This window comes from Capsella rubella, unplaced genomic scaffold (genome assembly GCF_000375325.1).
Source record: "Capsella rubella cultivar Monte Gargano unplaced genomic scaffold, Caprub1_0 scaffold_4, whole genome shotgun sequence".
Taxonomy (NCBI): domain Eukaryota; kingdom Viridiplantae; phylum Streptophyta; class Magnoliopsida; order Brassicales; family Brassicaceae; genus Capsella; species Capsella rubella.
This window is the reverse complement of record NW_006238920.1, coordinates 88,946-116,237: the sequence shown is the minus strand read 5'-3', so window position 1 is coordinate 116,237 and position 27,292 is coordinate 88,946. Positions and strand designations below refer to the sequence as shown.

General features: G+C 39.6%; 4 protein-coding genes across 6 annotated transcripts; 2 read left to right on the top strand and 2 right to left on the bottom strand.

The window, feature by feature from the left end:
- Positions 1 to 10,554: 10,554 nt before the first annotated feature.
- LOC17890225 lies at positions 10,555 to 12,669 on the bottom strand. The gene is made up of 3 exons (XM_023783760.1): positions 10,901 to 12,669; positions 10,725 to 10,818; positions 10,555 to 10,641 (listed from the first exon to the last, which is right to left on the bottom strand). Exons 1-3 carry the CDS (start codon positions 12,667 to 12,669, stop codon positions 10,555 to 10,557), a joined length of 1,950 nt encoding a protein of 649 aa, XP_023639528.1.
- A 4,238-nt stretch (positions 12,670 to 16,907) lies between these two features.
- LOC17889283 (kinesin-like protein KIN-7E) lies at positions 16,908 to 22,860 on the top strand. 3 transcript variants are annotated; one of them, XM_023784276.1, is made up of 15 exons: positions 16,908 to 17,096; positions 17,505 to 17,555; positions 18,716 to 18,941; positions 19,133 to 19,222; positions 19,303 to 19,403; positions 19,490 to 19,603; positions 19,696 to 19,777; positions 19,939 to 20,006; positions 20,099 to 20,164; positions 20,255 to 20,379; positions 20,532 to 20,868; positions 20,957 to 21,055; positions 21,146 to 21,799; positions 21,927 to 22,234; positions 22,299 to 22,860. In XM_023784276.1, exons 3-15 carry the CDS (start codon positions 18,722 to 18,724, stop codon positions 22,621 to 22,623), a joined length of 2,589 nt encoding a protein of 862 aa, XP_023640044.1. In that variant the 5' UTR covers positions 16,908 to 17,096; positions 17,505 to 17,555; positions 18,716 to 18,721; the 3' UTR covers positions 22,624 to 22,860. The 3 variants fall into 3 exon arrangements, with proteins under 3 accessions (XP_023640044.1, XP_023640045.1, XP_006296345.1); XM_023784277.1 differs by lacking the exons at positions 16,908 to 17,096; positions 17,505 to 17,555 and adding an exon at positions 18,227 to 18,294; XM_006296283.2 differs by lacking the exons at positions 16,908 to 17,096; positions 17,505 to 17,555 and adding an exon at positions 18,363 to 18,472.
- A 964-nt stretch (positions 22,861 to 23,824) lies between these two features.
- LOC17888518 (30S ribosomal protein S31, mitochondrial) lies at positions 23,825 to 24,325 on the bottom strand. Its single transcript, XM_006295246.2, has one exon. The coding sequence runs from the start codon at positions 24,275 to 24,277 to the stop codon at positions 23,981 to 23,983; it is 297 nt and encodes a 98-aa protein (XP_006295308.1). The 5' UTR covers positions 24,278 to 24,325; the 3' UTR covers positions 23,825 to 23,980.
- A 468-nt stretch (positions 24,326 to 24,793) lies between these two features.
- LOC17888751 (epimerase family protein SDR39U1 homolog, chloroplastic) lies at positions 24,794 to 27,194 on the top strand. Its single transcript, XM_006294440.2, has 12 exons — positions 24,794 to 24,916; positions 25,001 to 25,054; positions 25,157 to 25,232; positions 25,344 to 25,403; positions 25,509 to 25,627; positions 25,705 to 25,749; positions 25,852 to 25,930; positions 26,018 to 26,079; positions 26,233 to 26,335; positions 26,434 to 26,494; positions 26,575 to 26,645; positions 26,731 to 27,194. Exons 1-12 carry the CDS (start codon positions 24,833 to 24,835, stop codon positions 26,970 to 26,972), a joined length of 1,056 nt encoding a protein of 351 aa, XP_006294502.1. The 5' UTR covers positions 24,794 to 24,832; the 3' UTR covers positions 26,973 to 27,194.
- The last annotated feature ends 98 nt before the right edge of the window (positions 27,195 to 27,292 follow it).

Sequence of the window (27,292 nt, the reverse complement as noted above, 5' to 3'; positions counted from 1 at the left end):
CCATATTTTCATTTTTTGGGATAAAATAGAGAGTTTGAATGGTTGTTGTCATTTGTAATTTTCTAATCTTATTATATACTAGTTTATTAAACTTTTTTTAGTTTTTATATCATTTTCCGATGAGAACATAACTGGTTAACCGGAGTAAACCGACATCATCTATGCGAAGATAGAGTTGAGACGATGGGCATGATTGATTATAGCTGTAATTTTATTTTTTGGTCTATAGATTTAAAGCTGTAGAATTTTTGACAGTAGTTGTAGATTTTATTATTATAGTATTTTGGCGGGAGGAACTGACTTTTTGGAAAGCTGAAAAATATGTGCTTTAGGAAATATATCTATGTACAGCCAAAAAATAATTTAAGAAATATTTAGGCTGTGAATAAAAAAAAAAAAATTTATAAAATTTGATTGTTGTGGATTTACAGCTTTAGACCAAAATATAGCTGTGAAAAGATTCTAAAGCATCAACCAATCAACACCGAGGTTGTCTTCTTGTCTTTTTCTATCTTAAATTAGTGGAATTACATTCCACTTAGACCATCATTACTCAAGTACCCCATTAAAGGTACTTCAAATTAAATTAATAATATATTTAGCATCAAACCACACATACCGGTACTTAACAAGTGCTTAAGTGCACTATTGAAGTATCGATACTTATGTTTCTATTGTTTTTTGAATTAAAGTAATTATATTTAAAGTTAAGTATTCTCAGAGTACCCCACTAAGTACCTCCAGTGGAGATGCCCTTAGTCACAATCTTAACGGTAGATTTAATGGTTAGTTTCTTTGTTGTATATTGTGTATTTAAACATCATCGATTCGCAAATGAAAGGGAACCTGAAAAGTGACTAAACAAAAATTATCTCTTTGGCTAACTGTTCATGTGTTAGACATAATATAACACATTTCTTTGGCTTTGAGAAGGCACCATTCTATCATTTTCTCTTCTTTAAAGAATGAGTTAATTAGAGAAAAGGCACTTTCCAAGCCTTATCCTTCCGTTTTAAGTCTTTTAAACAAAATTTTCTTCAACAGGTCTCCGACCACTGTTGAATGACTGTTTCGCCCTCGACTCAGGTGACGTCTCTTGCGTAGAAGAAATTAGGGATTACTGTTGACTGTTTGATTTTGGGTCTTACTTTGGGATTAGGGTTCACTGTGTCCCGATTTGGTACCACATACTCCTTCAACCCATTAACCCGAACTCCAGTCTCTTTACCCATCACTGAGTTTCGTAATTTGTTTCCCACTATCCTCCCGTCGTCCTCGGGATGGTGAAGACGAGGAGTAAATCGGTTATCGATTCCGTTATGCCCGGTGATGTCGGAGCCAAGAAATACGGAGCTGCGAGTAGAAGATTATCAAAATCGGTGAGGAAACCTAGTTCATCAACGTCGGTACGTCGCGTAAAAGACAGTGGGAATATTTTTGCGCCGGAGAGAAGACATATGCAGAAGCGATCAGCCAGTAGGGTGAATACTGGAATTGCAGGTCAGAAATATAAATGTGTTTACAGTCTTGAGTTTGTGGCATACAAATATTACAATCTCTACCCGTTTGATGAAAATGTTGATTGATTTATATTGGTTGATTTTTTTGTTGAATAGGGTATAGTTGCAGGGAATTCTTACCGACTATAATATGGGTAAACCTGTTAATTACTCGGTTTGGGTTGATTAGGTATGCTTTTAGGGTATAGTGTTGAAATTCTGACGGACTGTCATATGGGTAAACCTGTTAATTACTCGATTTGGGTTGATTAGGTATGCTATTAGGGTATAATTTTGATATTCTGACGGACTGTGATATGGGTAAATCTGTTAATTACTCGGTTTGGGTTGATTATGTATGCTATTAGGGTATAATTTTGAGATTCTGACGGACTGTAATATGGGTAAATCTGTTAATTACTCGGTTTGGGTTGATTATTTATGCTATTAGGGTATAGTGTTAAAATTCCGTCAGAATGTAATATGGGGAAACCTGTTAATGACTCGGTTTGGGTTGATTACGGCTGCTACTAGAGTATAGTGTTGAAATTCTAGTAGAATGTAATATGGGGAAATGTGTTATATAGTCGGTTTGGGTAGATTACGGCTGCTACTAGGGTATAGTCTGGGTTGATAAGGTCTGCTACTAGGGTATAGTATATATGTACACCGTTGAAGGAAAAGCCAAAGTCAGTCTGGTTGGATTAGCGTAAGTATTACGTTTATGTTGAATATTGATAGATCAGCTAGCGTTAAGTGTATCTCTATATTTATATTTGTAGAGAACTTGTGTTAACATTAAATGTTTATTGTGTGTGGTGAACCTAAAGCTGATTATTATAGATGGTGTTGTGTTGGACAACATCTCCTGCGTTCTGAGTATGTCGTATGGTACGTGTAGTTATGGTTTCGGGCTTTGGTTTGTCAGGGTGATACAAAATGGCTTCCTGTTTTGCTGCAGGTGACGAGAATGCAGACGTAAGTATGTCGGCAGATCCAGGTATCACTTTTAGTGTTAAACAAACGTTGATAAATAGGAAGCCAGTGTGTTGAGTAGTTTGTTTGTGAGTAGTGAGTATGACTTATCTGTAGTTTTTGTGGCTGGAGTATTAAAAGTTGTGGATACTGATTAGTGCTCTGCCTGGTTTGATTAGTACTGCAACTAGTTGACCTATTTTGATTTTACACGCAACCTTCATGGCATTTGTGTAGGTATTTTCGCAGGTGTCATAAAACAATAGAATTTCTTTTTTCGAGTCAATAGCACACATGTGTTATATTGGGTGGCATTGTTTCCTTGTCAGTTAATGTCAAACTTGTCACTGATTGTTGACGTACATGTAGTTCATGCGTGCATGTTGATTCATTTATATGGGTTGAGCAGTCCTTAGAGTTGTGTATATTTTCCGGAGAATATTGTTATGAACTCGATGTGGGTTGATTAGGTCGGCAGTTAGGGTATAGTTATTGTTCAAAAACCTCCTCTACAGGGTCAGGTAGTGCCTATTTGTGCGAGGAGGGGAGTCTTGGCCAATGTAGATAAGCTGGTTGGTATGTGATTCAAAAGTCCAATGGTCTATATGTGATTAGACATTGGTACAGTTTGTGCTTAGAGATTGGTACAATTTGGGTTCGTACCTCCTTATCTTGTATATAAAGCATGGTGAGCGTTGGTTTCTTGTAGGTGATGAAAGGACTGATGTGATTGCTGATGATGTGGCCAATCCGGCATTAAGATCTACAGTTAGTGACCCTAATCTTATACCCTACCATGGTTGGCCTATCTATATGTCTTATGTCATGTTTAGTACTTGTTGCACAATGGGATTAATAATGAACAGCTGCTGTTGTTTTCCTCACTGTAGGTAAAAGGACGTTACCAGAGAGGTTATTTGCAACTGATTGATACCCAACTGAGGGGAGGGTTAACGCGTACTCAAAACCTCAGTACCTTGTTGATATTTTGGAAATATTGGACGGGACGCCAGAGTTAGAAATTATCTTGAAGTCACAGTTTGGGTCCTTGTTTTTGTTGCCAGTACGGCGTTGTTTATTATCTGGTAGACTTGTTCATAATTTCTTGTGCCGACAAATTGTAACTACCAATCCAACTGAACTGTGGTTCACATATGGCGGCTGGCCTCTGAGGTTTTCGATGGTAGAATTTGAGATGGTTACATGGCTCTTTTGTGGTCCGTATCCTGAAAAGGGAGATGATGTTTCAGCCAACTCAAGTGGAGATCGTGAACCGTCCTATTTGTATACGCTTGTTGGTGAGGGAAAAAATTTAACAATCGACGACATTGTAACTATTTTGAAGGCGGAGCTTGGCATCCCGGGTTGGAGGAAGATTCGGCTTGTATTGCTAGTTATTGTTGAAGGGATCTTAATATGCGGTACACAACCAATAAGACCGTCATACCGGGTTGTTGAAATGCTTTCGAATGTCGACTTATTTTTAGCATATCCATGGGGGAGGAAATCATTTGAAAGGACTCTACGGATGATTAATGTTGGCAGTGTGATCCACCATCAAGCCGCACTTGTTGAGAAATTGAAACAACATTCCTTGGTGATACTCGGATTCCCAATAGGCATACAATTGTTTTTGTTTCAATCAATTCCTCTACTGTTGCGTTACCTGCCATGTGCTAGGGATGGGCAGACTTTTTTGGATAGGAAAATTGCTGTCTTCCCCCAGTTGAAAACTTATCATACCTACAACATTCTAGAGTTAGAATATGACAAGGGGGTAAGTATATGTGTGCAGTCGCTAACAGTGGGTGAGAGCAGTTTGTATGTGCTGAATGTGTATCTAAACAAAAAATTTTACATGTTTCCTATATTGTAGCTCTGCGTCCAGGGATGTGTAGGCGGCCCTTCAAAAAAGAGTTGCAGTCCCATGTCGGGTGGTTGCGATGGGGATCCAAAGGTTCACTACCTCCTTACATTGATGACTGGTGGGTATTTGTTTAGTAAATCATATTGGGTAGGTGGGGATGACTCCTGTAGTAAATTGTGTCTGTGCATGAAAAAGAAGCAACGGCCCTGCAGATGTGGGACAGGGGAGGTGCACGAGGATGGGGGTTTAACAGCTGAGGCGTCTTATCCAGTATCTTCTGATATGTATCGTATTGAGATTGAGAAATTAAGGATGGAGATTCATCGGCTGAAACAAAGTACAGATGAGAAACTTGGGAAGTTGTCTGCGACAGTCGTGAGTGACGTAATGTCTCTATTGCAATGGAAAAATTCCGACGTTGGCAGTACAAAGTGTGAAGGGTTGGAAGGGGCGTTGGCTCAGGCATGCCAAACGAACTCAGTTGGAGATGAAGTTCGAAGTAGAGGGATTGGAGTTGGAGAGAGAAGCTCAGTACATTTCTGTTGTAAGGTATGGCCTGCGTGATTTACTTGCAGTAATGGGTTTCTGACGTTTTTTTTTGTAAATGATGGTCACTTGAATTTCTGCTTCACTAACAGTTTTGTTGTAATAACAACTTTGTTTGTCTCTCCCATAAATGTAGGCGGGAATTACGTCTACTGGAGGTGACCCTGTACGGCCTAGGGGTCAATGTGTTTGTAGCCGTAGTCAATCCTCCAGCCGTAAGACATGCCATGTAAGTTTTCAGTCCCCAAATATGCGTTACACACATAGTTTATAGATGGTAATATAACATGGAATATTCGCCATCTCAGAAGTTGGCTTCGTTAATGCTTTAACAAAGTGCCACCACCGTGTACCTTGATCTTCTGTCTGTATACTACAATATACCTGTTGAATCTTAGCTTTATTTCCCTTTTGAAGAAGGACGGCATATGTGGTGATATTTTGGCCCTTCCAGGGCCCACATCCTGCCTCCCTAAAGGATCGCCTATAACAGAGGTACATAGCTTCTACCATTTGGATACTCAATCTCTTGCAAAGTTATTATATGGTCACATTAGGGAAACCAACTTTTATGATAAAATCTCGCTCAGTACTGCCCTTACTTGTGGTTATACACCCATCTCTACGGTTCTTGGAGAGCTAACACGGAAGTTTAAATCATTGCTTTGTAACTATGAGAAACCGTAGTGTCCTTATCCCCTACTTTCATCTTCTATGCTTGGGAAATAACAATCACCTTCCACATCTTAATAATTTAATTGTACTCAGGTACTACGATATGGACTGATGTGAGGTGGAGAGAAATTTTTTCGAAGCCATCTACACACCCACTACGAATCTGTCTCGAACTGTATGCCTCTGACCTAATTTCTTTACGTCATATTATATCACAACGTTTAACTAACGCTTACCCGTAGACCTAAACTAACTGTTCAATGTGTCATATCTGTCTTAATGTGGAAAATTTATCCAGAGCCTGTTTCTACACCCTAACGTTATGCTTCAGCCCTATACTTTTGCTTCTCTTACTATCAATAACCGGTTTTGCCTTTAATAATGCAGCACTTGGATTTGATGTTGGCGCCATTTTGGAGTAAATGTGGCCCGCATCTTGCAGCATGAAAGAAGGTTTTCGTTGACAGTCTTTTAACGCAGCTATTGACAGCACAATTTTCAACATTTAGTAATTCATCTGATCCTTTTTCCTATCCTTGGGATCCTCTTCTTTCGTCGTACACTGAAGGCACTTTGGGGGATCAAAAAGACCAAACAATGTGGTTCCGGGATGTGCATACTGTTTATACGCCGATGAATTGGGGTGACAGTCATTGGGTTGGGCTTGTTATATCTCTTGATACATGGCACATTGATATTCTTGACCCCTGCGTCGCTGCAACAGCTGACTCGAACGTCCGAATGTATATGGCTCCAATCGTCAAAATGCTCCCTCATCTCATTATGTCTACCTGCAGCCGCAATCATATTGTACATGTCGATGAAACTAATTTCAGCTACAAGCGTCTGCCAGGAATGGAACACAATATAATTGCGGCTGGGGACTGTGGACCTTTAGCGTTGAAGTTCATTGAGATGCATGCACATGGTCTCTCTGTCCACCAAATGTCTTCTATCGGTGCAGACCGAGTAGAAGCTGTTCGTATTCGGTACGCGTTAGACGTATACGAACAGTTTGCTCAAAAGATAGCTCCTTAGGGGCATTGAAGCTATTTCCTCTAATCTTGTTACTTATGCGTCTGATATGTACTATAAGGGATCACTGTACCTGTAAAATGTTAGTTGAGGAAAGTGTGTGTAAGTGATATTCAAACATATTGTTGTAAGTACATATACTTTCCGAACCCGTGTTCTGAACCTGTCATGTAGAAGAGCAAACATCAATTTAATTTATTTACTCTCGGTTAATGGTGTCATTTAGAGAAAAAGCACATGCGTCCACTTGTCAAACAACATAACCCTATTAAATATTCTTCTTATCTCCCACACTTCTTCTACTCAAACTATCCCCCACCCCTACCTAGCCTACATAAGCTTTAATCACATCTTCAGTCTTCTGCATTTACTTGCAACTTTCCCCCTCTCCTGCATTCAACTACTTAACATTAATGTCCCTCCAAACGAGCACACACCCGCAACACATAACACATTATAAAATGGAATATCTGAAACTCTCACCTCAACCTCAATAGATTCAAAGTAATGGATACTTTGCTTGATGATGTTGCAGTAGAAATTTACCAACGTGTCGCCCCGAGTAGCTTTACCAGCCTTGCTCCTTTGTTGCTTGTAGGGAAAAAGCAGAGTGCAATAGCTTTTTCCGCTGGTGTTCTCCGGCCACTCCCACTACCGGAGTTCTTCAACAATGCGGAGCTTATCAATGAGGGGTCTTCATACCGTGCATTCTTCAAGAAATGTCTTGATGCTGAAAATCCAATAGCTCTATACCTAGAAAGTATCCGGATTGCATCCCAATTTGGCGACACAACCCATGCCATTGAGCTCCTCTTACACGTGGTCCCGGCCCATGACTATGCCATATTTTCAAAAGGGTTATTGCAGATCATTTCAAATTGTCCAGATGAGGGGATTGCAACAATTTCAATGTTGTTCAGTCGAGTTGGCAGCATAGTACACCTAGAAGAGATTGGTAATGTTGTTTACCGGCATTTTCACATTTTTCGACCCGCCACGAGAAGACTCTACACCAACCTGGTGGTCGTTGCTAGCATACCCGTGTGCACTGGTGAGAATTGTGGTGTGGGTGTTCGTTGTCTGAATTGTTATCTGTACTGGTTTATCATCAACCTCAACAACATCTTCTAGTTCTGTGCCCGTAAGACAGTTATCCTCCAATCTTGAAATGGGGTTTTATATTACTCGGAAGTGTATCTTGTTTTAAATTAATATCACTATTATTTTAGTTGGTGTATTTACTTAAGTTTTAAAATTTCTGAGCACCATGTTGAGTACACTGATTAGTCGAATATGTAAAATACAAACTACTCCTCTGTTCCCAATCGAGTTGTGTAAAATCACAAATTAACTCTTAATTGGTTGGACAAACTTATATTGTCTTCTATTTCTTTTGAGCTTAATATATGCACTCTTATTTATATATCTGTTTAACCAAATACATCTTCATTCTTATCCTCCTCCCCTTAGTACACAACTCTTACGGGTACAGTACAGAGTAACCAAAGTAATCACCATTAAGAGAAGAACAATTTACTTAACCACAGCCGATAACATCTAACGAAAAAGATCAACTCATAAGACATTATTCCAAACATTTCTAGTCAATACGTAATAATTAATAGCTACCACCTCCCAAAACATAATGGTACTCTAAGCCAGACTTCTCATAACATACCCACTCCACCGCATCCACCTTCTCAACACATCTGCCTAACTCTACGAGAGTACCAGTAACCTAAACAGTCAAAACATACGTCATCAGGAGTGCAGGCAAACTCGACGCAATTGGGGACGTCTCCTCCTTACGGCCCGGCGGAGGCCCTCCACATACATTGCAGTGAGGTTCCCGTGGTCAAAACATTTCATTAGAAATGGCCTATAAATGGATCCTTCGTTCGCCAGGGAGCTCACAAAGATGAACTCGTCAAGATCAACTACACTTAATACTTCGGGTGCAAGAGCTGCCTCGATACCATCATGTCCACCACTGATGAACGGTGAAATCTCCCGAAACCCATTTTTACCAACTCGCCTAACAATGTCTATGAATATCCCTTTTGCTAAGTAAACCATTGTGTTGTGGTATTCAGCATCTCCATATCTTACTTCTTATAGCCAATGAGTCTCACCATATTAAATTAAGTCTACTCCACGGTCAATCAAGCTATGTAATTTAGTCTAATAGACTGTAAAATAATCGACGTTGCCAGCTGTTAAGCAGGAGGTATAGGAGACTACGGCCTAGCAGTGCTGAGTGAACCTCCACTCATATATGTTTGTTTCGCATAATTACACCTTCTGTGGGCAACTTGTAATGAAAAGTGAAGTATGATTTGATGTCTATCCACCTCGACCCACCTACAAACTGCCTTACGTGTGGTAGTAACCAAAACCCACTTTCAGTAAATTAATACAATTAACCCTTAACACTTTATCCACTTTCTCCCCTATTCCAACCAGATAATTAAGTGCGTTAATCGTTAATAAATTATCGCCCGTCTAAATGCTTTCTCATAACCTACGTTCAAAAAATCACACTTGTAAAATGGTTCATATTCCAAACGATTTACTAGTTGACATTTTTCGCCGCCTTGGTGCGATTGGATTTAGAGCACTTGGTCCATGCATTGCTGCGTCCCCGGTGACAAAGAATGCTGTATATGCACCTGAGGTGCTCCAGTCAGCAGATCTCTCTGATTTCGTCGCTGACACAAGGATGTGTCAAATAGACTCCCCGTATCGCGTTTTCTTCAAGGCATGTGTCGACAGCGGTAACGTCAGGGCCAATCAGTTAGAGGGCTTGCGTCTCCTATGTCAAGAAGGGCCATCAGATGCAGCGTGGGCTATGCTAGACTACTCGCCCTCTCACTCCATGTTTGCAACATTTGTAGTCGGTGTCTTCCGCATTTGTGCTGGAGATTTTGAACTTGGAATGCAGCGGCTAGCACCGATGTGGGATGTAGTTGGCAGTGTACGGGAAGCAGTCTTTATTGCGGACATGGTTATGGAACAAATCGTTGGAATGGGTCCTGCTGAGGAAGGCATATACATCCAAAGCCACTCCTACCCTATTCAGGATATACCAGACTGCACTTATATGTTTTGTGATGTAGATAACGTATGCGAAGACTGCTTTGGATTTTGGTACTCCCTCATTGTCCGTTGTATGTGCTGACTGTAGCATACGTATCCAATGTTAAATAGTGTCCAAAGGAAGCTGTCCTGTCTTGGTGGCTGAAGCAATCTATGTCTGCTCTCTCTGATCCTTAAATAAACCTTAAAACCAATGTTCTAGTTTTCACTTTGTAGTATATTATGAACAATGGGAGTTGTATTATATTAAGTTGTTGTTCGGTTTGTAACCTTGAAATGTAATTGTTATTGTGTTGGCCTCTAAAGGTGCTTCTGTGTTATCATGTACCCTGTTTAATATAACTGAGAAGCTTTGTTTCCGTCTATCACCTCTGTTTCTTAGACATTTTGCTACGAGAAACCATGATATTGTAGTCATGTACGACCTGATTAGCTAAATTAGGGTCAACTCTTCTCAGCACTACAATATCTTACTTACGTTTTGCCTTCGCCATGACGAGGTCCCACCTTAAGTTCTTACAACCTGTGTGCTAGAGGAAAAGCCCGTTTGGTGACTTTAAACCTTTCCCTGCATAATTGCATCAACTCCTACAACATACACCACCTCAACTCTCAGTATATACAATGAAACCACATTCTTCTCCATTATATTTCACTTAAGTAGCTTACATCTCCCAGTTTTTTAATACAAGATGAGTTACGCATCAAATACATAAAAGTGCTTAACATTATTTTAGCCCAACGTATACACGCATGCAGTAACAGTAGCTTAGTTTGCATGACCCAAAAACCTTCTATGAGCTTCATCCTTCCGCATATTTCAACCTATTTCACATGAAAACCATGTTATGGCCAGTCTCCTTATCCACTACTTAACCGATTACATTTGCTGCAACCTATGTACAATCCAAAATGAGCAGTACGCTTGTCTATAGTTCGCATCACCCCCTAAAAGATTGATTGAAGTCAGAAGTTAGTCCTTAAGTTAATTTCACATTGTCCGCACCATTATGAAACCGACAAAAACTTACATTACGGTATTGGATTCTTACAGGTGGCCCTGTTATGGCCAGTCCCAAAACACCTTGAACATCTACCTGCGCTACGCTGCCTCGTCCTCTTTCCCTGCAATATAACAGTGACTAGTCATTGATCTATCAGCTCTCCATCACTGAGTCATGTGCTATGTAAGTTTGTTCTTGTTGACATTACCGAACTCTCGCCCCTAGACAGAATCCTTTTCTTCCTTGGGCGGCCAGGTGGGGCACTGGACTGTGGTGGCAGCTTCTCGGAGTTAACCAACTCCTCTGGGACGTCTTCATTCTCTGCAGTTGGCGCAGGCATTATCACACAGCTATAACCACTTCTGAGGCCCTCAATCTTGTAATACTCTTCTACCATGTCTACAATTGGTGTGCGATTAACCCTTCCAGCTGCTAGTGCATGGCTACAAGGAATGCCAAGGGTGTCAAACACTTTGCAGCTGCAGGTTTTCCTCTCAATATCCACTGTGAAGCCAGCCCCGTCGCTACTATTAACTTGGTAGATGGAGAAACTAGCTGGTTTTACAGTTAACTCGGCAGACTCTGATAGATTCCTCATGAGTAACTCTTCTACCTCTGGTGTTACTGGACTTCTATGCTTGTTCGCCTTTTCCCGACGGCAGTAAAACCATCTCATCAACATCATACGGATTGATTCCACCATGGACACAATTGGAAACTCCAACGACTTTGCTAAAGCAGCATTCAAAGACTCAGCCACGTTACTACTCATTATGTTGTATCGCTTCCCTTGAAAGTAAACACGTGTCCAGTGAGACATACCAATCCCTCTAAGGTAGTTAGCACATGCTGGACTCCTTCTTTCAATTTCATCAAATTTGTTCCGAAACTCACCCACAGTGTAAGCAGCAGCTGCTTTTGCAACCAAATAACCAAGGCCTTTCTGTCTAGCATATATGCTTTTGACGTTGCGATAAAGATGGACAGAACATGCCCCATGTTTTGCAAGCGGATATACCTTCCTCAATGCTGCATAGATGGAGTTGTGCCTATCAGAAACGAAAACCAAGTCTGCATCATCAGGTATTATTGTAGCTAGTTGTTTGAAGAACCAACTCCACGCAGGTTCATTTTCTCCATCTACGACCCCAAAGCCGACGGGCATTATTTGAAAATTACCATCTTGGAAGCTGGCAGTTAGCAAACAGCCTTTGAATTTGGCTTTAATAGTGGTTGCATCAATGATGACAACTTTCCGCATGAAGTGTGAAGCATGAATACAAGCACCAAAAGCGAAAAACAAGTACTTGAACTTGCACTTCTGGGTCCCAATTCCAGTACTGACAACATCGTAAATGGTTCCTGGATTTGTTTTCTTCAGTAAGTACAAATAGACGCATAACAACTTATAGCTTTCTTCAGCACTTCCCCTCGCAGCAGAAATTGCAACCTCCCTTGACTTCCACGCCTTCATATAGTTAATAGAAACACGAAGCTCACTGAGTACAATGTCGGGAATATCCACTGCCCTAGGACCAATCTTTCCATTGGAATACTTAGATTTCAATACCTCACCAATAACCTTACAAGAGGCTTTCTTCCCGTATTGCGACCGGGTCGCGACATCACAAGTATGGTTCAAAGTAGCTCTCCTAACGACCATATTCTCAGATAATCCTTCTGCTATATGTCCATATACCCTCCATGGACATGATAAGTCAACGCATCGCACTATTAACCTCTCTTTATCAGACCTTACTTGCTTGAAATTGAAAAATCTCTTAATTGCATATATGGCTAGCGCTGTTTGCATATCCGCCTTGTTCCTGAAAATCCGACCAATAAAGATAGCGTCGTTCTCCGAATCATAAACACCCCTGCCCACTTCTTGTGTCTGCAGAATGTCGTCAATAAAACAAGGAGGACAGTCCTCTTCTGGTAGAACATCAGCTTCCATTAAATCATCGTACATGCTTGCCAGACTGAGTTGAATATCCTTATCTCATACACCATCTTCGACCTCATTGTTAATTTGTCCGAGGAAGCCTATGGGTTCCTCCCCTCTACTGCGTCCGTCCATACAGTTATACAGCTCCGCAGCCGTCTGAAAGCTTGCCCCATCACTATCTGGAAAGCTGAGCATCCGGAACATTTGATGGGCCATGATGGTCTACCCCTCTGAAATGCATTGCATTCGAGTTCTCGCCAACCTCTAGGAGATTCAAACCAGTCGCATTTGATGACTGACCATGTACCATACCATCAACACATCTTGTAGAACCTGCACTTGGTGGCTGACCCTCTAACATCCCAAAGCCTTGGTGGAGTGAGAAGTATTATTTCCTTACAAGTTCACTCCAGAAGTTGTATTCCGGGTCTTGGTCTTCTGCATCAGTAGATGGAACTATGACACGCTCATCTTCAACTACCTTCTCTTTCCCTTTATCTAACTGTAAACCTTGGGCTACTCGCGCCATTCTTTCCACACGTTCTAAATTAGCAACAACCTCTGCATTATACAGGTTATTGAGGTCGATTACGCCATCTGCATCATAGATAGCACTCCCTCTTTCTATCCCATCGACTGCTTCAGCAACCTCCATAGATGACACTGAAATTGTTCCATCCATTGCAGAGTTGACAAATGGGTCACCTTTTGTAGATGGCGTACCATCATCAAGTCGGATAACTTCATCTTCGCTTCCTATACGCGGCCTAGCGCTGCCGTTAGTGTCTGCCTGCAGTTTGCTTTCATATGTCACCAACAAGTTCATTGACCTTGTCGCAGCTCTAAGTCGAAAGAATGTTTTCACCCCACTGTCACTGTTAATCAACACTGGCGGTGTTTTCCCCGAAGGAAACATTGAGAGTTCATTTGGCGGCCAGTACGACATTCTTCTGACCACGCCTTCAACCTGTGAAGCAAACTCCTCCTCTATACGCTGCTTCAGCGCTGCGTAAGTCATCTTTTCAGCAACCATAATGCATTCTGATAAACACCCGTTCAACACACGAAACTTCCAACTCCCTTCCGTAGAACACTCCCAATCGCCCAAAATAACCAACAATGTCGACTGCAACACCTACAACAAACAAGAGACAGTATAGATTAATGAACAAAACCATTTGTAAATCGAATTAAACAGGGGGAATCTTCCACGATTTGTAGATCGTGGACCATAATGACATCCATAACCTAAACCTTGGCTTTCACCTAACCCGCACCCCCCCCCCCCACAAACTCAACGAATCTACAATTGATCTAACCCAAATACATCACCAGCGAAAGCCTGTTACGATTATGATCCAAAAAATTAATAATCTCTCCACTTAATGGTCGAGACGATAACGGCGCAAAGCAAAAAGTGAACTTCATTAGATTGCAGTTAGAATTACCTCATCAGGATTCACCATCTCTGCATAAGGTTTTCACCAAATCCACGGTATCTCTAACTTCTTTACTGTTAACCAAACTCAAGCCTCCAAATTTACACTAACCACTCTCACTTATTATAACCCACAAACCCTAATATCCCAATACAGCTTCGTAGGTGAATTCCTGTCCACAGAATTACCCTCAAAAGCTGAGCCGTACTGTAACTAATTCCCGCCTCTCCCACTAATGGTAATCTCTAACCTAATTGGATTACTGTAACCGCTGACGTCATCAACCCACTGAAGATCACTCATCACACTTTCCCGCTTCTGTCCGAGGGGTAGAAATGTCATGCACAGGACGTTTTAGCTGACATGTCTATGGTTACTGTGTTGAGGTCCTAATTCGAAAGATTTGAGTTGGAAAGTGCCTATTTCGTTAATATGCCCTTAAAGAATTTTTACAATAATTCTTATGGTCTTGTGCCACCAATTGGATTCATAGTTTCTTATTACTACAGTAGTGAAAAAGGAAAAGTCGCTGTAAAGACAAAGAAGAAGCAAAACAGTGAAAATCTGTTTATACGTACGTACGATTACATCATGCAGATAGGGTTTTTATTTGGTTGGTGTTAATAACGTAGGTACGTAAGGTTATCAAACAATGTAGTCGGTGGTTCAGAAGAAAATCAAATGCAAAATTCAAATGCATATATATAATTTTAAAAAATATAGAGATGTTTTCATAAGTGAAAAGGTCAATCGATACACAAAAAGAAAATGATAGATTAGAAACGAACTTGGGGTCAAGAGTCAAGGGACCCAAACTAAACTACATTTTAGACAAAACACTTTGTAAAGAGCTGTTTCTTTCCTTTTTGTCATGTTTTGTAGAATGTTCCAGTTCGTGTAATCTCGTCCATGGAAAATTATTTATATAAAAAACGTATGTATTGTTTTTTGGTAAATATATCGTAATTAATCAATTCCACGTTCGTTTTTATTATAATATATTGTTGGACAAAAACAGATCAGTGTAGTACGATAGGCTAGTTTAAATTTAGTAGTAGTAGTGAAAACTATAAGGGCCACACGAAGGAAACGAAAACAGAAATGGTAGGGTCGAAACTATCAAGAACCATTGAAACTGGTGGTCAACAAGTAATTATCGTTTTCGAACTAGGTTTTTTGTTTTTGCATTTTTCTCTACTATTTATATATAATATTATGTCCCAAATCATTCGTTCAAAAATAAAATTCTATATATATATATATATATTCCAAACTAGTGAAAAACATTTATGCGTCGGTCCAATCAATGATCTTAGATATTTTATAGAGGTTCGATAGATTTTTAGAACTTCTTGATAGACCGACCATTTGCATTTACTATTTCTTTTTTGGGCTCTCTTGTAAAAACTATATACAGTATAAAACAAACACATACTAGTAAGTAGTATCTATGTCATATTCCTCCTAGGCTCCTAATTTTGCAAAAACTGCTACTAAATGCTAGTGTTAGTTTTACTGTGATATATTGTTTAGTGGAAACTATTTTTTCTTAGAACTGAAACAACGTAACAAAAGTTGGTACTTGGTATGATTCAAAACAATGTCCAAAAATATCAAAGAGTATGTATATGTTGAGTTGTTGGATATGACATTAGAGCCCAAGTCACTCAACCCACTTTTTCGATATCTATGTTTTGGGTCTTTTGGTCTTAGCCTAATGAATACCCATAACATTGGGCTTTAAGTTTAAGCCCACTAAAGATTTTAAGCGCGATACCTTTTTTTGCTCCCTGTCGACGACACTTGTTTTTTTCTTTTCTTTTTTTGATGAGATGGCACTATATGCAAAACCAGATATGTATATGAGTTTCGAATCACTTATCTAATCTTCATCAGCATTAAGGCTATATTCAAAAATAATTACAACAAAAACTCACTTTGTAGTCTAGCTTAATCAACTTAAGACTAGAGATTATTGTGTTTACAAAATTATACATTGGATTTAGGTATACGTTTTATTTAACTAGGCTATGAATTAATACATTGAATTTAAGGGATAATTTTTTTGGTAAATTTAAGACCAACTAGTACTAACATTACTCAATACATTGGGTTTGACTTTTGAGGATAGAATTAAAAGTGTAGTTAATGTTCTGTTTGTAAATTTATCACATGGAGCATTAATTACAGTTAATTAGGGTTTATGGCGTTGTGGAAAAAATATACATACTGTATAGAGAGAGGTTACAATGGTCAGCAAATGGACTGATGGGTTAATGCCTTTAAAGGACTTTTTGACTTTTATCATTTTATCTGCAAAAGAATACTAATATATAGTTTTTTTGTTGTCTCTGTGATAAATGGACCGACAAAATAAAAATAAAAAAGCGATCCGTGATTTTCGCTGTTAACTAATTTCACGTTTGTTGTTAGGTAAATTGGTATGTCAGGACTCAGGACCAGAGCAAAGTAGGAGTAGTATTTAAAAAAGTTGTATGAATAAAAAATAAAATAAAAATGTTGGTAAAATAAGAGAGACTCTTAATGGTGGAGAGAGTCTCAAGAACACAACGAACCCTTGGGCTCCGTACCTCTCTCTCTCAACGGCTATAAAGCAGCGGTCCTATCGACACGTGTCGTAGGGGTAACTGATCGGGAGAATTAAAGAATATATCTCGCATTTAATTTAAAAAATACGAAAAGCCAACGTGGCAAAGCTTTATTAGATTCCCGACAACGTTCCAGGGGTAAAATTGGTATTTCGATTTCATCTTCCTTCCACCGCACTCTCTCGGTTCAACAAATAGAGAGAAGAGAGAGAGAGAGAGAGAGAGAGAGAGAGGCGCCTCAGCTACGAGATTTGCGGGACCAAATCAATGCTCATTGGTCCCTCTCCTCCTTCACACACACACAGAGATAGAGAGTCCCGAGCCAATGGACAATTTCTAAAGAGAGGAGGAGGACGACGACGACGAAGATGGAGTAAAGCCCACGAAGACGAAGAAGAAGAAGGTAACTGTTCTGTGTGTTGTTTCTCTGTAGTGACTAGTGAGAGAGAGAGAGAGATCTTTGGGTTCTTCTTTGAGTTTCGAATTACACTGTTTCATCCTTACCTAGATTTCTCAATTTTCTCCTCCTATTTATGATTTTTAGGGGAAATTTTTCTTTTACTTGTGGTTTTAAAATAAAAGAGTGAAAATTTAGGAATTTAATTGGGTCAAGTGTTCCTTTTTCCCCTATTTTTTAGATCGAGATTGCTATATTTAGTAATTTTTGTGGAAGAACGATTCGGCGTATATTTAATTAGATTCGCTTCATAGATTCAGAGGAGCTAGGGTTTATTCAATTCTCCACTCTCAGAATCGCTTCCTTCCTTGTGTTGTGTTTTAATACTGAAATCTGTGGTGGTGGATGTTTCAGATTAGAGAACGGCAGCACTTTTGAAAAGAAGAAGACAACACAACTCACTAGGTAATAAAGCCCCTCTCTTTTACCTCTGTTTATACACATTTTTATTTTTCTATATCAAAGATTGAAGATTTAGGGTTTAGCTCTCTCTTTTACATTTGTTTATACACATTGTTTTGTTTTGTATATGAAAGATTCAAGATTTAGGGTTTAGTTTCAAGATGTGGGGATATTTTGGCATTCAAGTCAAAAATCAAATATTTATATTCAATTACTTAGTAGTCCTACCTATTGTTTAATGTTAACTCAGGCTTTGTTTTGGTTTCCCTTTACTTGCATTACATTATTATGAATAACTCAAGTGCACTGGTGAGGAAAAGACTTTGTGAATTCAACTGATTTATTTATTTATTTAAATTCTCTCCCTTTTTCTTTTGGTTCTGTCTGCTTTTGCGTGTGTAAGATTACAATCAAACTACTTGGAATATGATGATAACTTTTCCTTTTTTGAAGTTCCTCTCTTTACCATTATAATATAGAGAGAGATACGTTTAAAACAGAGATGGTGTGCTTCTGTTTCTGTGGGTCCTTTTTTCTTCACTTATATTTCTATTAAAGAAACTTTAGATCGATGATACATTACTTCGTTTTCAAGCATAGTGGGTGACCACTTACTCATCAATAAAAGTCGGTACTCTTTTTTTTTTTTTTTGGTTCTTCTTCAGTTAAAGGTTGATCACCTTCTAAGTAAACTCTCTTTTTAAAAAATTCTAATTACAGTATCCTTCCATATTAATAACTAGTAAGTCATCTCTCTTTCTTTTTTTCTTTCTATTTAAGCCGTGTGTTGCTGAAATTTTGAACTCTGGTGTTTTAGTTGCAGTGTAATTGACTTGCTCTGATACTATGTGTTTGCTTTGTTGAGCTGTTCCAAGGCTTCTCTTTTTTTTTTTTTTAGTGAACACTAAGGGATTTTCGAGGTATGTTGTTTTGGTTAACTTCTTGTTCTTGGTTTGGTAAGATGAGATGTCTGAGCGTTATCATTTCTTTATTGTTGTGTTAGTTGGAAAATAAGGACCTTTTTTTGTTTTTTCTTAGATCTATTTTGGTCTTCAAAGCTTTCAGCACTTGTTAAAACATGAATGATATGCATCAAATTTCAAACAAGTTACCGGCTTTCTCTGTTTCAAAAGCTCATTGTGCATTATTGTTGATTTGACCAGTGAGCAATGGGAGCTATTGCTGGAGAAGAGCTGAGGAAAATGGAGAAGACGCAGGTGCATGTTGCTCGGGAAGAGAAGATATTGGTTCTGGTTAGACTGAGACCTCTGAATGAGAAAGAAATCTTGGCTAATGAAGCTGCAGATTGGGAATGCATCAACGACACTACTGTATTGTACAGAAACACATTGCGTGAAGGCTCAACTTTTCCTTCTGCATACTCATTTGGTAAGAATCGCCATGGTGTTTTGCGATCAAGTATCATCGATGTACTTGAATCAACCTCAGTTTTTGGTTTCTGTAAACCGTTCCAACCTCTTCTATAAATATTGTTCTACTTGACCTTGTCCCTGTTAATTTCACACTTGTATATCGCATGCATGAGGTTATTTAGATGCCTTTAAACATTTTGGTGACAGATAGAGTGTACCGAGGTGAATGTCCAACTAGACAAGTTTATGAAGATGGCCCCAAGGAAGTTGCACTCTCGGTTGTCAAAGGAATTAACTGTAAGCTTCGTTTATTGTTGTAATGGGGTAGACCTTAATGGCATGGAAAGCTAAATGATATAATAATTATTGTTTCCCAGCTAGTATTTTCGCGTATGGTCAGACAAGCAGTGGAAAGACATACACTATGTCTGGTATTACCGAGTTTGCAGTGGCTGATATATTTGATTATATATTTAAGGTACTGCCAAAAATTAAGTCTGATTTTTCTCACACAGTACTTTGATATGTATTCTTCGTTTTCACTAATTGGACTGGATGCTGCAGCATGAAGATAGGGCATTCGTTGTGAAGTTTTCGGCTATAGAGATCTACAATGAGGCCATCCGAGATCTTCTTAGCCCGGATAGTACACCACTGAGGCTACGAGATGACCCTGAGGTGAAAGTTGCTGTTTTCTCCTTACTGCGAGTTCTTTTTGTTAATAATGTTGTGTGACTCTCTTCTCATGTATTTATTCTTCTTCCATTTAGAAAGGGGCCGTTGTTGAAAAAGCCACAGAGGAAACCCTGAGAGACTGGAACCATTTGAAGGATCTTATCTCTGTTTGTGAAGGTAGTAATCTCATATAGTCCACCTTTATTTTCCATTACAACTAACAAACTGATAGTTATGTAAGTTTGCTCCGGATTTACAACTCAGGTTGTTCTGTAGTTAGTGTTGTTTGAAAAATAACTCTGATCGTGTTTCTGTACTTCTTGATGTTCTTATTACAGCACAGCGAAAGATTGGTGAAACCTCATTAAATGAGAGAAGTTCAAGATCTCATCAAATTATCAAACTAGTAAATCTCTTTTCTATCACTGGATCTAAGGCACAATGATGTCCCTTTTCTATATATATCAGTGCCTAATCTAAATTGTTACCTTTTTGTAGACAGTTGAAAGCTCTGCTCGTGAATTTTTAGGCAAAGAGAACTCAGCCACTCTCATAGCAAGTGTGGTATGTATCATCTACTTTATCTATCTTTGGGACTCAAGGTTCAAAGCTTTCCTGATCATCCTGTTTGTGCTCATTGTTCCTTATGTGCAGAATTTTATCGATTTGGCGGGGAGTGAGCGCGCATCACAGGCCATGTCAGCTGGGGCAAGACTTAAGGAGGGCTGTCATATCAATAGGAGTTTATTGACTCTAGGAACCGTAATACGCAAACTCAGGTGTGGAAGTGATACTTTGGCTGACTGTATGACCGTACTATTTTTAACATGTGCCGTAGATCAATATTGACAAACAAAATTCGAACTTTACAAGCATCTATCTTTTTGAAACTTCACTTGCTTTAATTATAAAGACTGTCCACATGATGCAGCAATGGGAGACAAGGACACATCAACTATAGAGACTCCAAGCTCACACGCATTCTTCAGCCATGCTTGGGGGGCAATGCCAGAACCGCAATAGTCTGCACGCTGAGTCCAGCGAGGAGTCATGTGGAGCAGACTAGAAACACTCTCTTGTTTGCCTGCTGTGCCAAGGAAGTCACCACAAAGGCACAGATCAATGTTGTCATGTCAGACAAGGCTTTGGTGAAGCAGCTACAGCGTGAGCTAGCCAGGCTCGAGAGCGAGCTGAGAAACCCAGCCCCTGCCACCTCAAGCTGCGATTGTGGGGTTTCGCTGAGAAAGAAAGATCTTCAGATACAGAAGGTTTGTGCTTTTGTGAAACATCCAGAAGTTGTTTAAAAAATGTTTTAGAGGTTGGTTGATTTTTGGACAATTTTGGTTTATTCTGCAGCTGGAGAAGCTGCTTGCAGAAATGACAAAACAGCGGGATATAGCCCAATCTCGGCTTGATGACTTTATGAAGATGGTGGAACACGATGAGTCTTCAAAGGTATCTCAGTTCACTCGACAGTTTACCATTAAACTTTTACAGTTTGATAGCATTCTAGTTCATCCATTTGTTTTTTTTTATCTTTCAAAGGCTGGGGCTCCGCATAATCGTAACCGTACCAACAAGTGGGAGGATGGTTCAGTGTCAGAGACATCAGGAGTGGTTGATCCAGACAGGACCAGTTTCATATCAGATGGGACATCAACGCCTCTGTCAACTGCAAGAACTAAGGTTAGGTCTCACTCTGATGATGATCTGGAAGAGGAATTGTCGTCTGGTCGTTCAGGAGACCAATCAGAAGAATACTGCAAAGAAGTACAATGCATTGAGATGGATGATGAACCAACCAGAGACATTAACAACACCAGTGAAGAAACGACAGACGCAGAAACACTTTTGGGCCACAACACAGAGGCAGACGGTGGAATAGGTCTTGCTCAAAACAGGAATCCGTCAAGTGTTAGAAGTGTCAGGAGGAGAAAGAGTTGGAGCCGTGGAGATACCATGCCCGGCACAAGCACTCCTCCTGATGCCCTAGAGATTGACTACCCTGGAAGACCAGATGTTGACGGTATCGCGTTCCCTGATTTGGAGTTCGATTCTGGTGGGAAATTGTTGAGGGATGATTCAATGTCCTCTCGTGGAAGTGATTCCACTGAGGCTCACAGCGTTGGAACACCGTTGGTGGGGGAAGATGGAGGTATCACCAGCATCCGGTCATTTGTTGAAGGACTGAAGGAGATGGTAATAACCGTTAATAACTCTATCGATATATATAAGCTAGGTCTATCCATTTTTTGGGGTGGAATTATAGCTGTCGCTATATCCTTTCTACAAAAGATGCAACTTCTTATGTGGAGCTTTTTTTCAGGTTGACCCTGAGAATTCAAGGAAAATGGGGAAGGACATTGGTGTGGGCGCTATGGAGGAAGAGTTGTCTGGGACAATGACAAACTGGTCGGAAGATTTTGAGAGGCAAAGAGAACAGATTCTAGGTCTGTGGCAAACATGTCATGTCTCACTGGTGCATAGAACATACTTCTTCTTGCTCTTCACAGGAGATCAAGCGGATTCAATATACATTGGAGTAGAGCTAAGAAGACTTTCATTTATGAAAGAAAGCTTCTCTCAGGGAAACCATGCCTTTGAAAGAGGACAAACACTAACAGTAGCTTCAAGGTTAGTACTTATAGCGTTAGACTTTGTATCCGATGCAAAAAGCTAATGTTTGGTATTGCTGTAGTCTGAAGGCGCTTCATAGGGAGAGACGGATGCTAAGCAAGCTTGTCGGGAAGAGGTTTACTGCAGAGGAAAGGAAGAGACTTTACCAGAAGTTTGGGATTGCTGTGAACTCGAAACGCCGGCGGTTGCAGCTAGCGAATCAGCTCTGGAGTAAACCCAATGACATAACCCATGTGGTTGAAAGTGCAGCCGTTGTAGCAAAGCTTGTTAGGTTCGTGGAGCAAGGAAGAGCTATGAAGGAGATGTTTGGTCTGAGCTTCACGCCTCCGCTTCCAACAACACGGAGATCACTTAACTGGAGAAAAAGCATGGCCACGCTTTTCTAATTCTAATAGAGAGACAAACACGTTCATATAATGGTTTTTGAGAGTTGTATGTGTAAATCTTCTAGGTGCTGGTGTTTGATGAAAGAGATTGTTAGATGTTTCTACAGCTTAAGATGAATCTCTCTTTTCTTTATTTTTGGTTTGATGGGGTGTTTGATTTGTAAACTGACATTATCTCATTCTGATGTTTTTTCTTCACTATGATATTCAATTTCTAAACACTATCGTGTTAGTTTTTTTAAAACAGCTATGCTTTCTAGTTTCTACAATGTAAAACAACATGAATTACTTCTGGATTGGTATAAAACACAATTATTGTAAAACTGAAAAACCCAAATTCCATCTAAAAGTTGATTTTATAGGGATGCAGAAGATGGAATCCAGAGTCCAACTACTCAAAAGTCAAAATAAAAACAAGAATAGAAATATCAAACTCAAGAAAACAGAGGTATTGAGCAGTGTATGATCATCACCAGGAGCTATAAAGGATAAAGGCAAATTTCTGTCAAAATCAGGCTAAATTTGCAGAGAGCAACCTATGATCATAGTCACCAATTACTCGATATGATATCTTGAGTTAACCTATGAACCTATTTACTCAATTTGCAGAGAGCAACCTATGAACTAGGTCTTTCTGAACTCTCTCGTCTTATGCAATCTAATTCAATGAATCGAAAGAGTTCTTGACATTTTACAATGTGATATCCAACAAGGCGGGTTTTCAAAATATCTTAAAACACTCAAAATCTGAGAGTCACTACTATTCTTTAAAGGCAAATCTTGCTAACCTACATTCAGCCATCCATTTATCCGAACAAAACACGATACTATACACACACATTCATACCAAAGCATCAAACGTGGTTCAGTTGCATCATCTTCCTATATAACCAAGACAACAATCTACAAGTTTAAGGCTCTCAGTGAATCTCTCTAGTCACAGAGAGAAGAACAAGCCAATCAACTGATCAAGGACGACACTAATATCTTTAGCATATATTATTTCACACACTCTTCAAGTTTGAACAAAAGCTGGAATAAACCATAAACCACTCAACAATCCTGTGCATAAGTTAGCATTTGCAAAACCAAAACTTATTAATTTCCGTGTAATTTGGAATCTGCACCAAAAAAGCTATGGATTCTTATCTCAAACGAAGCCACAAGAGGAAACATTTTAAGCCTCTAAATCACAATGGAGTTGAAACAGAAAAAAACAGAGACGAGTTTATACTCATTGATTCATGATTGAGAAGTATACAAACAGTTTTAAATTTTTAAAAACACCATTAAAGGCGACATTTTTGTTGGCAAACAAGAAAGAAAAAAATAAAAAAACCCTAACAAGAGAAAAGATTCAGATGAGCTTGAAAGGGAGAGGCCAAGGAGTAGACCTGGGAACCTCGAGCTTGTCTTTGATTCGCTCAATCATCTTCTGCTTCTTCCCTCTCGAATTCCCGTACGATCCTTTGAATCTTTTCCCTTTCTTCGTCTTCTTATCTCCTCTCCCGCACAAATCCATTTCAGATGCCGCCGGAGCTGCAGACGCCGGAGATAAAGAAGAATACTTCGCCGTACAAGTCAATGCCGCAGATGTCCGCTGCGTCATCATGATCCGTCGTGTCATCGCGCCGCACCACAGCATCGCCGCCATCTCTCTCTCTCTCTCACTCACTCACTCTCCTCCTCTCCGTCCTCAGACTTCAATCAAAGACTCTAAAACACATTGGGTTCATTCATGGGCTAGAAATTAGGATAAATGGGCCCTTAATAAAGCCCATCAATAGCCTCTTTAAGTTGTCTTGTTGCAATACGTAAATCTGTCTCCACCACTCACAGTTACTCACGTATACGTATATCTTTATTAAATGGGCCCTTAATAAAGCCCATCTCTCACTCACTCTCCTCTCAGTATAACAGACTTCGATGAAGACATTGGGTTCATTCATGGGCTAGGAGCCTAGGAATGAGGATAAATGAGCTATTAAAAGCCCATTAACAGCCTTTTAAGTTGTCTTGTTGCACACTCTCCTCTCAGTCTCTCAGACTTCGATCAAAGACTCTAATACACATTGGGTTCATTCATGGGCTAGGAATGAGGATAAATGGGCCATTAATAAAGCCCATTAATCGCCTCTTTAAGTTGTCTTGTTGCAATACGTATATCTGTCTCCACCACTCACAGTTAACGATCAGCTTCAGCGAAACGATGGAGCTTCTCTGCTCACCAACGTCTCTTTCCTCCTCCTTCGCTCTCTCTTCTGCTCTTTTCGTTCCTTCTCCGTCTTTCCCCGTACGAAATTTTGCGGTTTTCGCTTCTTATTGTGTGAAAAATGTGTTTTTGCTTCCAACTTATGATCAAATTTTTGATTTTTAGGTGTCAGGGACCAGGAGATTCATGGTTCTGTGTAGTTCCGAGAATGCCCAGAAGGTACTTCATTCAAATTTCTACACTTTTTTCATAATCCCATTGCATTTATTATAGATTTGAACCAATGAAGCTATAAAAATGTGGGTTCTTTTAATTTCCCAGGAAAATCAGATGACAGTTTCAGTAACTGGAGCAACTGGATTCATAGGAAGACGATTGGTTCAGAGACTTCGTGCTGGTAAGATGATACACTAGTTGTACTGATGACGGTTTCAACACTAGTCGACTAATTTATGAGTTATACTGGCATCAAGTCTTGACACCAATATTTCAAATGTTTGTTCTGCAGATAATCAGTCTATCCGTGTCTTAACACGTTCTAAATCCAAAGCTGAGCAAATTTTTCCTGGTAAGAAGGTAATGAATGACTATTCTGCTTCTATTTTACTAGGGTCATATGTGATTGCTTATCGTATTACCAGTCTTTTGATGTGATTCATCGTGTTCTTTTCAGCCAAGGACTTCCCAGGTATTGTGATTGCAGAAGAACCGGAGTGGAAAAACTGCGTACAAGGATCCACTGCTGTTGTGAACTTGGCAGGACTGCCTATTAGTACAAGGTGGTCTCCCGAGGTCAGTTTCTTCTTACACCTTTCACAAAAGTTTGATGCTTGTTTTTTTCTCCACTGATATCTTTGCTTGCTTTTCAGACCAAGAAAGAGATTAAGGACAGCCGGATCCGTGTCACCTCTAAAGTTAGTGATTACTGTCTTTTTTTCATTGGATTGTGGCTCAAAGCTTCACATATTGAAGAGATTTCCTGATTAAATGGTTTCATTTTTTAAAACTACATTAAGGTTGTTGAGTTGATGAACAATTCACCAGCAGAAGCCAGGCCTACCGTTCTAGTTAGCGCCACGGCTGTTGGTTACTATGGTTTGTTACAGTCCTATATGCTGAGCCATCAAAGTTTGCATTCGTAAATCATGCCACAAAGAATTCTAATGCTCTTTAAACTTTCAGGTACTAGTGAGACAGGAGTATTTGACGAAAATAGTCCATCGGGGAAGGATTATCTTGCAGAGGTAAATGCCCTAGAATACATTTCCTTGTAATTTCTGAATCATTTTGTAGTTTAGATCCTGAACAATCTGTACTTATTAGTGGTGTTAGATGTCGATCTAACTCCATGTTCAACGAATTTGCTTCGTAAATGAAACATGTATTTGTGATCTTAGGTTTGCAGAGAATGGGAAGGAACTGCATTGAAAGCAAATAAGGATGTTAGAGTGGCACTTATCCGCATTGGTGTTGTTCTTGGCAAAGATGGTGGAGCTTTGGGTGCGTATTCTCTCTCGCTCTTACACGCTAGTGAAATTTGTTTGTGAAGGACTTAGATACTCGACCTGATCATGCAAAGTATTTTTTGTGCTTTGTAGCCATGATGATACCCTTTTTCCAAATGTTTGCTGGAGGACCTCTTGGTTCAGGACAACAATGGTAAAAGTTTGATACTTTTCTGGTTATCTCTTGCAGGCTCTGTGATTTTGATGATCATTCTTTCATAATTCGTTGTATAGGTTCTCTTGGATTCACGTTGATGACTTGGTGAACTTAATTTACGAGGCCCTCAGTAATCCATCCTACCAAGGTTACAACATACATGTCCTTTATGTTACCTCTTAAGAATAGGTTATGGGCTAAAGCATAATGCTATTGTTGCTGGTTGTTGTCAGGAGTAATTAATGGGACTGCACCGAATCCTGTTAGGCTTGGGGAAATGTGCCAGCAGCTAGGCAGCGTTCTTAGCCGACCATCGTGGCTACCAGTTCCTGACTTTGCACTCAAAGCTTTGCTCGGAGAAGGTGCCACTGTGGTTCTGGAGGGACAGAAGGTCTTACCTGTAAGAGCCAAACAGCTTGGCTTTGAATTCAAGTACAAATATGTGAAAGATGCACTCAAAGCCATTATGCAATAAGGTGACACATACTGGCTACCGCACCATTGTACCCTTGGATTTGGTCACAGAGAAACAAAAGAGATTCTTTGCTTTTCGACTCTATTTCTTTTTTATTGAGTAAAATTAGGGATATATGTATGATCTCAGAAATTAGAGATCTCAGATGTGTTGAGGATACTATAACTCAGACATAAGATTTTTCTAATATATTGTTATCGATTCATAGGTTATTTTGCCAAATCACATGTTCAGAACCAAATCACAGGTACTCTTCTTCAGCCAATGAGTTCACCTGTTAAGCGCCAACCCTTCGATATTCATGTGAATGAGGTGCTGAG

Coding starts and splice junctions, on each gene's coding strand:
- LOC17890225 (XM_023783760.1), bottom strand. CDS start 12,669: ATGTACGATGATTTAATGGAAGCTGATGTTCTACCAGAAGAGGACTGT. Junction 10,819..10,900: donor AGGGGCGAGAGTTCGGTAAT/GTCAACAAGAAC, acceptor GTTATATTGCAG/GGAAAGAGGACGAGGCAGCG. Junction 10,642..10,724: donor TAAGAATCCAATACCGTAAT/GTAAGTTTTTGT, acceptor TCAATCTTTTAG/GGGGTGATGCGAACTATAGA.
- LOC17889283 (XM_023784276.1), top strand. CDS start 18,722: ATGGGAGCTATTGCTGGAGAAGAGCTGAGGAAAATGGAGAAGACGCAG. Junction 19,404..19,489: donor TATTTGATTATATATTTAAG/GTACTGCCAAAA, acceptor TGGATGCTGCAG/CATGAAGATAGGGCATTCGT. Junction 20,165..20,254: donor CCACTCTCATAGCAAGTGTG/GTATGTATCATC, acceptor CCTTATGTGCAG/AATTTTATCGATTTGGCGGG.
- LOC17888518 (XM_006295246.2), bottom strand. CDS start 24,277: ATGGCGGCGATGCTGTGGTGCGGCGCGATGACACGACGGATCATGATG.
- LOC17888751 (XM_006294440.2), top strand. CDS start 24,833: ATGGAGCTTCTCTGCTCACCAACGTCTCTTTCCTCCTCCTTCGCTCTC. Junction 24,917..25,000: donor TTCCTTCTCCGTCTTTCCCC/GTACGAAATTTT, acceptor TTTGATTTTTAG/GTGTCAGGGACCAGGAGATT. Junction 25,404..25,508: donor AGCTGAGCAAATTTTTCCTG/GTAAGAAGGTAA, acceptor TGTTCTTTTCAG/CCAAGGACTTCCCAGGTATT.